Source organism: Mauremys reevesii, linkage group 1, assembly GCF_016161935.1.
Source record: "Mauremys reevesii isolate NIE-2019 linkage group 1, ASM1616193v1, whole genome shotgun sequence".
In the NCBI taxonomy this organism is placed as follows: domain Eukaryota; kingdom Metazoa; phylum Chordata; order Testudines; family Geoemydidae; genus Mauremys; species Mauremys reevesii.
In genome coordinates, this window is record NC_052623.1 from 253540168 (window position 1) to 253555158 (window position 14991).

Sequence of the window (14991 nt, forward strand, 5' to 3'; positions counted from 1 at the left end):
ACACCACCGTCAGTGCCGGTCTCAGCAGATGCCCCCAGAGTGGTACCAGCGTCAATGGTACAGTCTAGTTGATCAGCCATTGGCACTGGAGAGTGGGTTGAAGGACCAGCTTTATCCACATCCCAAAAGACTTCGTGTCAGTCTGCACGCCTCCTAGACGAGGAGGATAAATGTCTCTGAACACTGGAGCTGCCCTGGTTCATTTTCCTTAGGGTGCCAGAGGAAGGAGAACAATCCCTCTTTTTGCTGGGTGAATAATCCACATCTGGATATGGAGCTCCTGTCCCTTCTAGCTCAGGCACTCTCTGGAGGGCCTGATGATCTGTGGTGGTCCTCCGAGTTGAAGTGAGACTCCTGGCTTTCTCCATAAAGGTACTGCCTTCAAACACAAGTCCCTTGCCACCTGTGTTCTCTTCTCAAACAACTTATTGGTACAGCAGTCTTAAGTAGGGTGCCCTTCACCAAGGCACATGAACTTCGGGTGTATGTGTGTGGGGTCACTAGTAGGGACAGAAAAGGCATCATCTTGGGCTAAAACTCTACTAAATATACTAAGCTAAATTAAATCCTAAGGTACTACTCAACTTAACTATTTACAGAAAAAAATACAAACACTGCGACAAAGAACGTGGGGTGAGACAGCACACTGAATGCTCCAAATCAAGCTGTGGACGGGGAAAAGGACCTGGTTTTGGGAGGTGCCAACTCTCATAGCCATGGGAGGGACTACAATGGCCAGAAGGCATGAGAGACTCCCTGATTGGAACTCCTAAGCAAGGTCTCTGGTTTCAGTACACTGGGCACATGCACAATGGAGTGGTATGCACATCTGCAGCCATTTGAAGAACTCATTTTCTTGAAAGCTATACTTCTGTATTCTTGTTCAAATATTCTGACATTTAATGGCTTTTTTTAAACCAATTGTTTATACTTACATTACAAAGATTTACCTAAAATAAAACTGCCATTCAAGCTTTTGGGAATAAAAATGGAATTTATTTATATACAGCTGTGCTGGACAGACATAAGCCTTCAATTTGGCTATTAGAGGCAATAGTGATAAGCACTTTAAAAATATTCAGTCTGTCCTGTCTCAGCAGACTAATAAAATCTCCTACTTTCAAGCCTCCTCGTGTATTTCTAATCAGATTCAGTTGTAGTTTTTGAAACCTAGAGAATTTCAATTTGAAATTCCCCATCTGTAAAGCCTAAATCAAGTTGCCTGTCTGCATCATAGTTCAGCACACCCAAAAAGGACACCAGAGATCTCTAGGGTTTTGTCGATCAGGCAGGGATTTCAGATTTAGAAAATCAGAAACTTTGAAACTTGTTGCTTACTTGTAAGTGTGTCCTGTGATTTCACTTCTCACCATGACGCAATCTACCAGCCACTTGGCTAATAATCCTGAGTTGTCGTGACCAATCTGAACAGTTGTTAGCTTTCCTAAATTCTGGCACTGCAAATGAAAACAAAAACCCAAAAAACAGATTTTATTCAGTTTTATAGAAAGATGGCCCACAACAGTTTAGTTCATTATTTTGTTTAATTTCATTTGCTTTATGAAGTATGGATTCTTAATTAAGCAAATGCAGCTAAAAACAGCATAACTGATGTTTCTTTGTTCTTATTTTATTCAGTTAGGACCTCACAAATTTATTAGCTCATTAATAGATGTATATTCTTTGCAGTGAGAGCTTATGATACATAATTATGAGTCATGTTAACCAGTGTTTTTAGCTAAAAGGCAAGAAAAGCTGTTTTTATTTTTGAAATTTGTTTTCAATATGTTCAGCTTCTCAAAAATATCTTGTAATTTTGAATAAGGAATCATTCTGTGGCAGGAAACTAGTTATCAATTATTATTAAATGTCAATGTGCTCAGTCCTTCATAAGACAAAGTACCCTCCCTGAGAAGTTTATGACGACTAAAGACAGACAAGTAGAAAACATTGCAAAGTCCAGAGCAATGTTATTTAATATTTACATAACAGTAATGACCAGAGGCTCCAATGAAGACCGGGCACCATTTTGTTAGATGCTATACAACATATAAAGGGCAGTCCTTCTCCAAAAGGAGTTACAATCTAAGGTCCCAATCCTGCAAACATTTATACATGAGAGCATCTTTACACCCACAAGTAATCCCATTGAACTCAATGGGACTACTCACATGAAGTGTTTTTCGGAACAGTGCTTTAGAGGTCAACATAAAGACTTCCCTGGTTAAATACATTATTCACCCAAATGTCTTATAGCTAATGTGGACAAGCATTTGTGAGCATTGCAGAAGAGGTGGGGTCTTTACAAGGGATCTGAGTGACGAGGGATAAAAGGTCTGACATACTGGGAGATCACTGTGTTTACGAAGGGATGATCTGTGTCTTTCATTCCAGAGTATCTTTGCCGACACAAGACGAAGCACTACATCACCATTCATTCCTGTCCAGTGCCTGTTCCTCCATTAAGCCTAGTCTGGTCATGTCCCCACGTAGGATATCTCAGGCTTTGTCTACACTACAGGGGAAATTCGATCTAAACTACGCAATTTGTTATGTGAATAGCGTAACTCAAATTGATGTAGTTTAGATCTACTTACCACAGGGTCCACACTACACGCTGTCGACGGGAGACATGCTCCCATAAACTCCCTCTACTCTTCTTGATCTGGTGGAGTACAGGAGTTAGCAGGAGAGGGATCTGCAGTTGATTTAGCAGGCCTTCACTAGACCTGCTAAATCGACCGCCGATGCAGCGATTGCTGCTCATCAGTCCCTTTAAGTACACAAGCCTTCAGTATCTAGTCAGTAGTTGGCCTCTAGGTCAGACTGACCTTGACTGTGGTTGCATTATTTTCTTTGGCATCCTATCATTTGTTTGTCTTTTGCAGTGTCCCTACCATCATAAATCTTGTTGCTGGAGTCAATCCAGTACCCTCATTTCACATTCTACTCTTTTTAATATAATTGGTCTTAAAATCATTCCACTTCACACCTTCAATCTTCCATTTCTACTGTCTCCAGCCTTCTGATGTTTGTTTCATACAATGCAGCTGCTTCCAGAAGATAGAGTAATAATGTTAGTAGGCTGGTATGATAAATTTTCATTTTGGTAGCAAATGCAATGTTTTTATCAGTCCATAATTGTCAATTGATTGAAGAAATCAAGGTATTAATTATATCTGATGCTATGAAGTTATGCAGAGTATGTTTCTATGGGTATGTCTGCACTGTACCAGGAGATGTAATTTCCAGCTCGGGGAGATGTACACACACTGGTTTTGAGTGAGTCAGTATACTACAAACAGCAGTGTAGCAGCAGTGGCATGGACTAGCTGCCTGAGTCTATACCTAGGATATCAGAAGGGATTGTACTTGGGCCGTTAGCCCAAGCTGCCAGTTGTGCCAGAGCTACCTGAACTGCAACTCCTCCAGCTGCAGTGTAGCAGTACCCTCAGGTGGCTGTGGAATGCACTGCTTGCTGACATGGGTTGCAGCACATCTTACCAGACCAGGAACAAAGAAGAGTCATTAACTGTAATGACTGTGCTCTGGATTTAATGGGCATGCGAGCTGGGAGAAGCTGCTTTCTCCAGCTTGTCTTCAAGAAAGGGGAAGTGGAGAGTGTGGAAAATCACCAAACAGAATAAAGGGACAGAGCAAGGATTTAAAAAGGACTCTCAGAAGGCAAAAGGGGGAAGGCTTTTGGAGGGACAGGAAGCTTTGGCAGGAGTGTGGAAGAGATGGGAAGGCTCTCTTAGCAGGGGGGTTGGTTTAACTGTGGCCTAACCATGGTCAGGGAAAGCCAGCTGGGCTGGAAAGACTCATGAACTCCAGGGGAAGGATTCTAGACACCCCAGATGACTCTGCCCAAACCCAAAAGAACTCTCCAGAGTGGTGAGGAACGAGAGGCAGAGAAATATATACAGGGGTATATTATTTTGTATAGATGTGTGTTTCTTGTGTTATTAAATGAAGAACATTGGTGTTTTAGAATTCTGTGCAGAGAGAGAGAGAGAGAGAAAGAGAGAGAGAGAGTGGGGGGGGTGGCTTTCACTGTCGTGTACCCCTGAAGAGGTAAACTGTAAACTAGCAGACCTTTCCTTTGGGGAGATTCTGGGGAACATACAAGAGCTGCTGTTAGGCTTGGGAAGATGGCACTAGTTTCAGGACCTAGGAAACTGGACTGTGGAGTCCCCACTGCCAAGAGGAATGTCAGACACAAGGTGTACGACTGAAGTGCATGCCTAGAAGCCCCCTGCCATGCACATTGCCTAAACTTTGCCCTGCCCCCGCAGGCTAAGGGCATGTGGGATTCAGCATTTTGATCCTCTACAAGTCTTTTGAATATCCAGCATGGGGAGCTCAAATAGATCTGGGGCAGCAGGGAGACAAGCTTGAAGATGGAAGGGCGGGTAAGAGTGGCATAGTGAGGCTGTTGTCACCAGCAGAGCAAAGGAAAGGCAGGGAACAGAAAGAAATGTGACGAGGGATGTGGGTTGAGGTGAGTTGTACAGAGCTGTTCAGATGAGGACAAGTATAAATTAGACGTGGTTGGTAAGCAAAAGCCAGTGAAAAAGTTCTGACAGGAGAGTGACATGTTCTGTCCATCAGTGAGGACAGTAACTTTACAAGCACTAGTTTTCTGCTTTTCATTTAAAATCTACAGTGACTTTGGACACTCAGATGCTATTTAAAGAGAGTTGTTGTCATAGGTCTCACCCCCACTTGGAGCTGTTGGGTTCCAATGTGGGGACCTGCATGTATCCCCCCCACCCTAAATCCTAGGGTAGGTCCCCTTTTTGCTGCCACCACCCGGTCGAATACGTGGGCCGGGACACCCCTGTTTCCCCCCCCTGCCTCTTTCCAAAGACGTTCCCTGGGGAAACACAGATCAACTCACAGAGAGAGAAACCTCCCCCTTCCCCTCTTTGCCCGGAGATAAGCTTGTCTCACCACCAAGAGAGAGTTTCTTAGCCCCCTCCCCCTGTATCCACATTAGAGGGATTTAATCAAATCTTTATAGAAAGAATTTATTAAAAGAAAAATAAGAAAATACAGAATCTCTATGAGTCCAAGCTGGACACTCATAGGGTATAACCTTGCTAAGTTCTGGAGAGAATCCTCTCTCCTTCTCAGTACAAACAATACAGGCAGAATTAAGGATAATCAATAACAAACACACAGAATTGCAAACATAGGATTATTAGATGAGGACACAAAGTACCTTTCTAATACTCACTATCTTGACTAGAAGAAATTAGTTCAGAAAGATGGAAACTTGCAGAAGACTTGATTAAAACATCTGGACCCTTGTAACTCCAAACGGCTAAGAACAACACACACAAGAACAGAGAGAAAAAGTTCCCTCCTAGGAATTTTAAATTCTCTTCCCTGATTGGTCCTCAGGTCAGGTGTTCACCAGGTACTATGTGTTAACCCTTTACAGGTAGAAACTTAACCCTTAACTAACTATTTATGACAGTTGTGCTCTGAACACACAGAAAAAACTAGCAAAATAAATGTTCTGGTAGTAGTGCTCAATACTGACTACTGAAAAAAGGAGAGCGTGCTCACCTCAAATGTCATTTCTAGAAGATTTTTAGGAATCTGCATTACTCCCGTATCTCCTAGTTCTCCTGAAACACAAATCCATGGGTTTGATGTGGTGATTGCATTGCTTAGTTTTTTTATTGGGATTATCACAGTCCTGTATGGAATCACTAAAATGAGAAAAAACAAACCAGAATTAAAAGTGCATTTTTAAAAACATTGTTTACACAATATAGTATAATTAGGACTTTTCTCTTGTGCTGTATCTCAGTAGCATTACAAGTAAAAATCCTTCTCAATACCTAAGGTAAATGAGACAATTCTAAAAGTATCCAGCATCCAGTATTTGCACCAACTATGAAAACAGATATTCTGATCATAAAAGAAAGAGGTCATGAAACCATTTCAAGTCTAGACAGCTCAGTTATAGACAGAAAAAGAATAATTATATTAAAATAAAGCTGATCTGCAAAGCAGCTTTTGGGTGGTTTCAACACAGGCACCAATTATTACTTGTCCGTAAGAGCAGCCTCAAGTACCAGTTCCTTAAGTCTCTGCCACTGCAAACAAAATGATCTCATAGATCTGCACGTTGAGAAGAGACCAGGAGCATTTTGCCCTTCAAAATTTAAACAATGTCCTTTAGGGTTTTTTGCTGTTCTCTTGCAACATTTGGAGTTAATATACTCAAATGAAGACCTGCCAACATTTTTCAGTAGGTATATGAGCCAAACATGATGCATAAGCCAGTAAGTCAGAAACTATGAAAATGGACCCCAGTATAAAACTGAGATAGTGTCCCACATTTAAAGTCAGAGAATGAGATGGGGGAGGCATTCCCTTACTTGTGATAAACAATATATGAGATTGATCTGAATAACCACCAGGTGTTGCTGTTGTACCACAATGAAAACTAGGAGCATTCACCTTGCAATAAAACCAGTTCAAAGCGATAAAGAACTTCAGAAAATGCCTGCTTCATCCCATCTCCATTTTAAGAGTGGAACATTATAATTCAAATACATTATACCCCTATGTATCAGAATACTGGCAAAGCTGCTAATATGGGGTTGTCAGACTGAAGACACAGATTTGGAGCTTTCATCCTCTAGCTGAGTGGAAATATTATGAAGCAGACTCAGTGGACACTCTTCTCTCAGCCCCACTTAAAATCTAAGGGAATCTCAGTACGGCTTGATGCTTAATGCATAGTTGAGTGAGAAAAACAGGGCTGGCCACTTGTCTCATCTTGCGCTGGACAGAGTGGAATCACACTCGTTTGTACTGCAAGAGTTGCTTTCCCGATGTTTTGCAAACCTGCCATTTCCTTTGATTAAGGAAATCATCCCTTTTTATTGGTGCATGCATTATCTCAATACCGTACACACAATGCCACAAATTCACTCTTGCGTCCCAGAGGAGTAAGTTGCCAACACTGATGGCCCAGAAAACACGATACAGTAAAAACCTCCATGAACACTGCATTCTTTTGCAATCACTCATTTCCTTAATGAAAGTTTAAGAAGAGGAAAAGGTAAAAGATGAGCCCAAACTTTGATGATTAGGTAAAGACTCACTTTACTTCACCATCTAAAGAAATAAGGATGTGAAAATAAAGAGACCAAGGTCAACACAGCAACCTAATGGTAGCACTCCCCACTGTTAGGGAGGGGAAAACAAAGTTCATGTCGAGGTTTTGGCCCACTGTCACTCCTTGAGTATATAGGAGAGGAGGAGGAAGAAGAGGGGAAACAAGCCTTTCAGTCATGTGGGGAGGGATAAGGAAAGAGAAGGTGAAGCTACTAGTCCAACAGGCGGCCAAAAGGGACAATTCCATTGGGACCCCAAAGCAGACATGCTCTACAAAATGGCTTCCACCACACAGAGGGACCTTGAACATAAAATGCATGCGAGGGCACATTATGCAGAGGATGCCATTTTGATTCTGTACGTGGCCTGCAGAGGTGCTGCACAACTGCACATGTCAATGAAAATGCTGAAACAGCTTGGTGGGTTAAAGTCCACGTGGCTGACAGGTGTGAACTCACCTTTCAGTTAACAGAACTATAAACTTAAGCCCATAGGCGCTGACTCCGTGGGTACTCCGGCAGCTACTGCCAATCAGCTGTTTGGTGACTGGGGGAGGCACTTGGGGGAGGACAGAAAGCAGTGAGTGGCAGGTGGGCAGGGCCTCAGGGGACAGGCTGGAGCAAGGGTAGGAAGAGGCGGAGTGAGGGCAGGGCCTTGGGGGAGGGGGAAGAGGTGAGGTGAGGGCAGGGACTCAGGGAAGGGGTGGAGATGAGGTGGGGTTTCAGGGAGGGGACAGAGTGGTGGCTGAGCACCCCCAGGGAAAAATAAAATTCAGCACCTATGCTTAAGCCCCACCTAAGACAAAGGTGTGTGTGTGAACCCACCCAGGAGTTTTTGGGCTGAGTATTGCTTTGTGTAGGTGTGTTCGAGCGAGTGAGAAAGAGAACACACAGAAACCAAGGCAACAGACAAAAATCAGAGGGAGAAGCAGAGGAAAACTGGCAAGAAAAGTCAAGCAGGAGCCTTTAAGCACAGTGTGACCCTGCAAAAAGCTAGGGAGAACTTTCGGGGCTGGCATTGGCTACAGACGCTTGGAGGCTGTAAGCTAAGAAACCCTTCCTTCTGTTCTTGTCTCCTTCTTCATTCAGAGACATGTGACTTCAAACACTCCTCGTAAACAACCAAAACTGCATGGAAGAAATACCTGATTATCCCCAATTTCTACTTTCAAATGGAACATCCCCAAAGCCCCAAACTTCAATTAGCTGCTTGGGTCAAAAGGGGCAACAATACATAGTGTACACAAAAAGGACACGAAGTGCCTCATCCCTCAAAGCGTGCTCTTTAACAGGCCCCAAGGAGTCCTATCTGTTTCTCAGAGGCTACAAGGATGGTGTACATATAGTGGAGAAATATGGGGGAGCCTTGAGATGTGGAGGACTTCTCTGGGTTAAAAAAAAAGGATGAAGGGCTACATAATTCTGAGATATAGAAATTGTACTAGGACACTTAAATGCTAGAATATAGATAACCACTATCCAATTCAGTTATCCAAAGCACTCACACGCGATCTTACACTTAGCTGGTTACCCAAAGCAACACCCAGAGGTGCTGATCTCAGTAGCCATGACTGCAGGCTTCTTGGTAAGAGCCCAGATACACTGATCATGCAGCAATGTGTTGTCTCAGGATCATTCCTCTGTCACCATGACAGTGATTATTTTTCGTTTAAGACAAAGTTTGAGTCTCCAACTCACTGATTGTGGTGAAGACACTTGTGAAGCAGAAGTAATCCACAGCATTGAGTGAAAGAAGGTGGTAGAGGAACTGCTCTCGTTCTTCTTCACAGCGTAAGAAAGCATAACGTTTATAAAGTTTCCTGTGAGAAACAAAAATATTACTGTCTCTTTAAAAACAGACACTAAACCAACATTAAAAGGTCTGTGAACCCCCGGAACACGAAACTAAGGGCTAACCTACCTATATACAAAGTATTTTGGGCCAGATCTGCCACTGGCGTAATCTAGCAGAAATCCATTGAAGTCAGTGCAGCTATGCTGATTTACACCAGCAAAAGCTCTAACCGTATTTAATACCAGTAAATAAACTTCATACAAAGTCAGATACAGTAACTCCTCACTTAACATTGTAGTTATGTTCCTGAAAAATGTGACTTAAAGCGAAACCATGTTAAGCAAATTCAGCTTCCCCGTAAGAATTAATGTAATGAGGGGGTTAGGTTCCAGGGCAACTTTTTTCACGCACACACTAAGTTTTAAACAAACAATTTAATACTAGTACACAGTGATGATGATTGTGAAACTTGGTTAAGTGGAGGAGTCAGAGGGTGGGATATTTCCCTTACTGCTAAATAATGAACTAGCAATTGGCTGAGCCCTCAAGGGTTAATTCTCTCACTCTACAGGGCAGCAGGAATGGAGGGAGATATCTGCATTTCCCTTAAGTACACTGCCTTGTTAATTAGATCAGCTTGCTGAGACCGCAGCCCTGGTGTGTCCCCCCTGCTCTATGGAAGATGGGGTAAGCAGGGTGCAGGAGCAGGGGGGAGGAGGACACCCTGACATTAGCCCCCCTCTTCCTCTCCCTCCTCACAGCAAGCAGGAGGCTCGGGAAGCAGCTCCAAGGCAGAGGGCAGGAGCAGTACATGGCAGTCGGGGGAAGGACAGCTGAACTGCTGATTGCTAGCCTGCTGGGCGGCTGCAGCACTGGGAACTTAGGGGAGTGGGGAACTGATAGGGAGGCTGCCAGTCCACCCTGGTTCCAAGCCCCCACCAGCTAGCTGCAAGCAGTAGACAAAGCAGGCAGCTGCCAAATGACATTAGAAGGGAGCATTACACGTTAAATGAGCACGTTCCCTAACTGATCAGCAACGAAACAACGTTAACTGGGATGACTTTAAGTGAGGAGTTACTGTTCTCCCAGTGGTGATGTGCACCGATTCCAATTTTTATACATATTGTATATACGCTGTATGAAGGGTTAATAAGGGGGGGGGGGGAGGCAAAGGGGATTCCACCCCCTTTGCAGCTGACACCCAGAGCTCTTCCCTTCCTATTTCAAACTAGTTCAACCACTGACTGTAAGTTGACATGTGTGTGAAGTCTGACATGTCAGTATTTGTAAATGCACTGGGGTAATTTGTTTCCAACCAAGACCAAATGGGCTAACGTGAGCTGAGGTCTTAGCTAAGTCTGCTAAGAACAATGGACATGAACTAATTCGATTAAAAAGGTACAGCCACCCCATCTGAGCCTCTCATCCTTCAGGCTTTCCTCAGACCTTCCCTTTTGTGGAGTGGGGAGTGTGTGATGTCCTAACCTTCTTCCCACTGTGTCCTCTGATTGGGTTTCTCTGCTGAGGGTCTGCAAGTGGTGCTGGGCGGCTCCCCTTCAAATCTTCTAGTTTTAGGAGGCATGTGGTCTTCAGTAATCCAAAAACTGACAGGGTCTTCATAGAGGGTGTCAAGTAATAGCCTGTCCCAGACCCAGGTAGGAAATGCCCTCTCTCTGATTGGTACTAGCTAGCTCCAGTCCCAGACCAGCTGAAGAGGCCGATAGCTTTTCATAAAGCTTGGTTCACAGGGCAACCTTAGAACCCTAATCAGGATACTGTGATAATGAAGCTTTAAGAACAATAAGTAACCCTTACTTAGCGAGTGCTTGGTTAGAGAGAAGCTGCTTTAGGTGCTGAGACAAAAGCTTCTTTTCAAGAGACAACCTTATCCATGCTCGAGCTCGACCCACATCAGTCTTTATCTCACTCATGTTCTGAATATGCCTGAAACAGGGAAAAAAGAAAAATAAATAAAATCACAAAATCCTGCCCATTTAAAATGGCAGCATCAAATAGGTTGCAGAACTTGAATTTAATTTGAAAATATCCCTGGAAATTAAAACTGCTTGCAAGATGCACAAAAACACATTTTCCACACCCCGCCCCCCCAAATTAGAGAAGTCTTACCAGAACTAAGTAATACAGAATTCACACAGCTGTCAGCAAATATTAAAAAAACCTGTTTTTAAAACGCTCTTTGAAAGCTAGCATAGAGACAGGGCCAAACTTTGTTAAGAAAAGTTTTTAAATAGTTTTAAAACCTATTAGAAAGTCTATAATACAGTTTTGCAAAGCCATTTAGAATTGCATTGGCCCTATCTGCATTGACCAGAGGAATGCAGTTAGCACCTTGCTAGGGGGAAAAAGAAAAAAAAATAGTTTGAACATTGTTCTGGCTACCACTAATCTATAGCATAGAGACTAAGGTAATAATACACTTCAAAAAAGAAACACAGTCACATTGGGAAACCCAGTTATGCAACAGCAGCTCCCTTGATAGCGTTAACAAATACAGTATGTTTTGGAAGCTTGCATCTGCACTCCTAAACTATGATATAGTCCAAAAGCAGGTCTAGATGAACAGTGGTTAAAATGTCAGTTGCCACTGACATGCCCATTGTAGCTATCACTGGCGGTGGCAATGATGGGAATTTAAGAAAGAGGCCTACAGTAGACAAAGCCAGAGACCCGACGTGTTCCAGGAGCACTGAACACATGACTCAGACCTACCTACGCTGTTAGACCTATCTGTGCTAACCTTGTCAGGAGACTACTGTGTTATAACAGAGTCCTCCAACAAAAATAGTTTTCACCAGTGCAGTTGGTATCTAAAATGCTAGTTTTCCCCCCAGATATTTACACTAATACCCCTTCACACTTCCAGAGAAGTGTAAAAAGGGCCTTGCGTAAATGACAGTCAAGCCCAGTAGGTTTTCCACATGTCTGTTTGTAAGAAAGCAGAGGTATTCTGAACAGTTTTTTTAAAAAACTTCCCATGTTCCAACTTGGAAAGAATACAAGCAGCTTTAGAACAGAAAAAGACTGGCATGGCAGATTGTAGCCTTTTTAAAAAAATAAATAACTACAAGGAAAAATGAATAATGGTTTTCAGTGCATGGAAAAAGTGGCTGCAAACTTGTTAATTTTCACTCAGTTTGCATGTTAAGTGCACAGGCAATTCAAAATGCTCCATCCCTTTGTGCAAGTCTCTAAGCTTCATCCAGCACAACTGAAGTGAGCTTTGTTAACACCTGCTTTCTAACTCACGTAACACCCTTGAAGGCCCCATGTGCTCTACAGAATGTCTCAAGTTGTGAAATTTTACATTTACTCCAAAAAACTGTTTGATGAAGTTGTGCTGCAACTGCTGCTTATTATGCTAACTAGGATAGTTTCATTATTACCTTGTATTCTGCCCCTGCAGTCCCCTCACCCCCCAAATTAGGGTTGTAAGCACTTCAGGGAAGGGACTGTGTTATGTTTGTATACTTTGTGAACAGGGAGTTTCGCAAGGGAGTTCTCCAGGTGAAGGAGGAGCTAATACAGCATCTGTGGGGTAAGTGACTGACTGTAGTGTGTGTTTGTTTGTGTTTGGGGGTTACTTGCTGTGTGCTGAGGTTGTGTTTGTCAGTCTGTTTGTTTGAGGGACCGTGTGCTCTGGCTGGCAGTTGGAGGCAGGTTTGAAAGCTCGAAGCCTCTGGTAATTGGCTGAGCCTTAATCAGTGGGCGGGGCATTCACTCAGGCCAGGGCTTTATAAAGCCGCGCACAAGCGACCAGGGGCTGCTAACAGGGAGTTTCGCAAGGGAGTTTAGAAGGGGAGTGGGAAGGGAGTGGGAGCCCCTCGCCAGCCCTAACCCCTTCCCCGTGGCCCCCCCCCCCCAAAACCTATAAACCGAACCACATTCCAAAACTACTTTCCGTAAACCACCCTTTCACTAACTAGGAGACAATGCAGGCAGAAGCCCAGCAGCAGAGTGGGGGCTATCCAGTTTATTGCGCTGACTGTCACATGCATGATTACCTGCCCTGTGGGCGGGTGGCGTATGTGTGCAGTCGGTGCAAGGAGCTCCTGGCCCTCAGAGACCATGTATGGACTTTGGAGGCCAGGGTGGCGGAACTGGAGGAGCTGAGAGAGGCAGAGAGGTATGTTGATGAGGCTTTCCGGGACACTGTAGAATTGTCCCACCTCCGCTTAGACAGCTCCTGTGCCGTTGAGGAGGAAGAAGGGCCCAGGGAAGTAGAGCAGTCAATGGGATCAGAGGGAAACCTTCCCGTAGTTGGGACCCTCCTTCCAGATGGTGCTGGGGTTGCCTCTCGCACTGAGGTTGCCTCTCCGGGGGAGGGAACTCCAGTTTCTAGGAAAAGGCAGGTGTTAGTAATGGGAGATTCGATTATTAGAAATGTAGATAGCTGGGTCTGTGATGACCAGGAGAACTGTATGGTGACTTGTCTGCCTGGTGCGAAGGTTGCGGATCTCTCGAGGCATCTAGATAGACTTATGTGTAGTGCTGGGGAGGAGCCGGTGGTCGTGGTACATGTAGGTACCAATGACATAGGGAAGTGTAGGAGAGGTGTCCTGGAAGCCAAATTTAGGCTGCTAGGGAAGAGACTGAAATCCAGGACCTCTATGGTGGCATTTTCAGAAATGCTCCCAGTTCCACGCGCAGGGTCAGGTAGGCAGGCAGAGCTTCAGAGTCTCAATGCATGGATGAGACGATGGTGTAGAGAGGAGGGGTTCACGTTCATTAGGAACTGGGGAAACTTCTGGGATGGGAGGAGCCTATACAGGAGAGATGGGCTCCACCTAAACCAAAGTGGAACCAGACTGCTGGCACTAAACATTAAAAAGGTTGTAGAGCAGTTTTTAAACTAGGAGATGGGGGAAAGCCGACTGCTGCAGAGGAGCGTGTGGATCGGACACAGACTTCTCTTAGGGGAGAGTCTGATGATAGAGAATCTCCAGGTTATAGTCAGGAGCAGAGGAATGAGAAGTATAATGTAAGGGCCGGATCAGATGATAAACAGTCACATAAAAAAGAATCTGGCACATCAGAAAAAGGCAGGCTAATAAACAGGGACAAGTTTTTAAAGTGCTTGTACACAAATGCCAGAAGTCTAAATAATAAGATGGGTGAACTAGAGTGCCTTGTGATAAAGGAGGATATAGATATAATAGGCATCACAGAAACCTGGTGGACTGAGAGCAATCAGTGGGACACAATCATTCCGGGGTACAAAATATATCGGAAGGCCAGAACAGGCCGTGCAGGGGGAGGAGTGGCACTATATGTGAAAGAAAGTGTAGATTCAAATGAAGTAAAAATCTTAAGCGAATCCACAGGTTCCATAGAGTCTCTATGGATAGAAATTTCATGCTCTAGTAAAAATATAACATTAGCGATCTATTATCGACCACCTGACCAGGACAGTAATAGTGATGATGAAATGCTAAGGGAAATTAGAGAGGCTATCAAAATTAAGAACCCAATAATAGTGGGGGATTTCAATTATCCCCATATTGACTGGGAACATTTCACTTCAGGACGAAATGCAGAGATAAAATTTCTCGATACTTTAAATGACTGCTTCATGGAGCAGCTGGTACGGGAACCCACAAGGGGAGAGGCGACTCTAGATTTAATCCTGAGTGGAACGCAGGAGCTGGTTCAAGAGGTAACTATAGCAGGACCGCTTGGAAATAGTGACCATAATACAATAGCATTCAACATCCCTGTGGTGGGAAGAACATCTCAACTGCCCAACACTGTGGCCTTTAATTTCAAAAGGGGGAACTATACAAAAATGAAGGGGTTAGTTAGACAAAAGTTAAAAGGTACAGTGACTAAAGTGAAATCCCTGCAAGTTGCGTGGGCCCTTTTTAAAGACACCATAATAGAGGCCCAACTTCAATGTATACCCCAAATTAAGAAAAACAGTAAAAGAACTAAAAAAGAGCCACTGTGGCTTAACAACCATGTAAAAGAAGCAGTGAGAGATAAAAAGACTTCCTTTAAAAAGTGGAAGTCAAAGCCTAGTGAGGCAAATAGAAAGGAGCA

The 14991-nt window shown here is 43.8% G+C and overlaps 1 protein-coding gene and 1 long non-coding RNA gene across 7 annotated transcripts in view; one reads left to right on the forward strand and one right to left on the reverse strand.

Moving 5' to 3' along the window:
* LOC120409580 overlaps nucleotides 1-14991 on the forward strand; it is a 75635-nt gene that overhangs the window by 38284 nt on the left and 22360 nt on the right. The window lies entirely within an intron of this gene.
* The window catches only part of DENND5B (DENN domain containing 5B), a 179637-nt gene that overhangs the window by 11816 nt on the left and 152830 nt on the right, over nucleotides 1-14991 (reverse strand). For all 6 annotated transcript variants that reach the window (XM_039547920.1, XM_039547898.1, XM_039547912.1 and 3 more), the window contains 4 exons: nucleotides 10750-10878; nucleotides 8838-8959; nucleotides 5575-5720; nucleotides 1339-1457 (listed from right to left, as the gene is read on the reverse strand). In XM_039547920.1, coding sequence (XP_039403854.1) covers nucleotides 1339-1457; nucleotides 5575-5720; nucleotides 8838-8959; nucleotides 10750-10878 — 516 coding nt within the window. The remainder of the gene's footprint in view (nucleotides 1-1338; nucleotides 1458-5574; nucleotides 5721-8837; nucleotides 8960-10749; nucleotides 10879-14991) is intronic.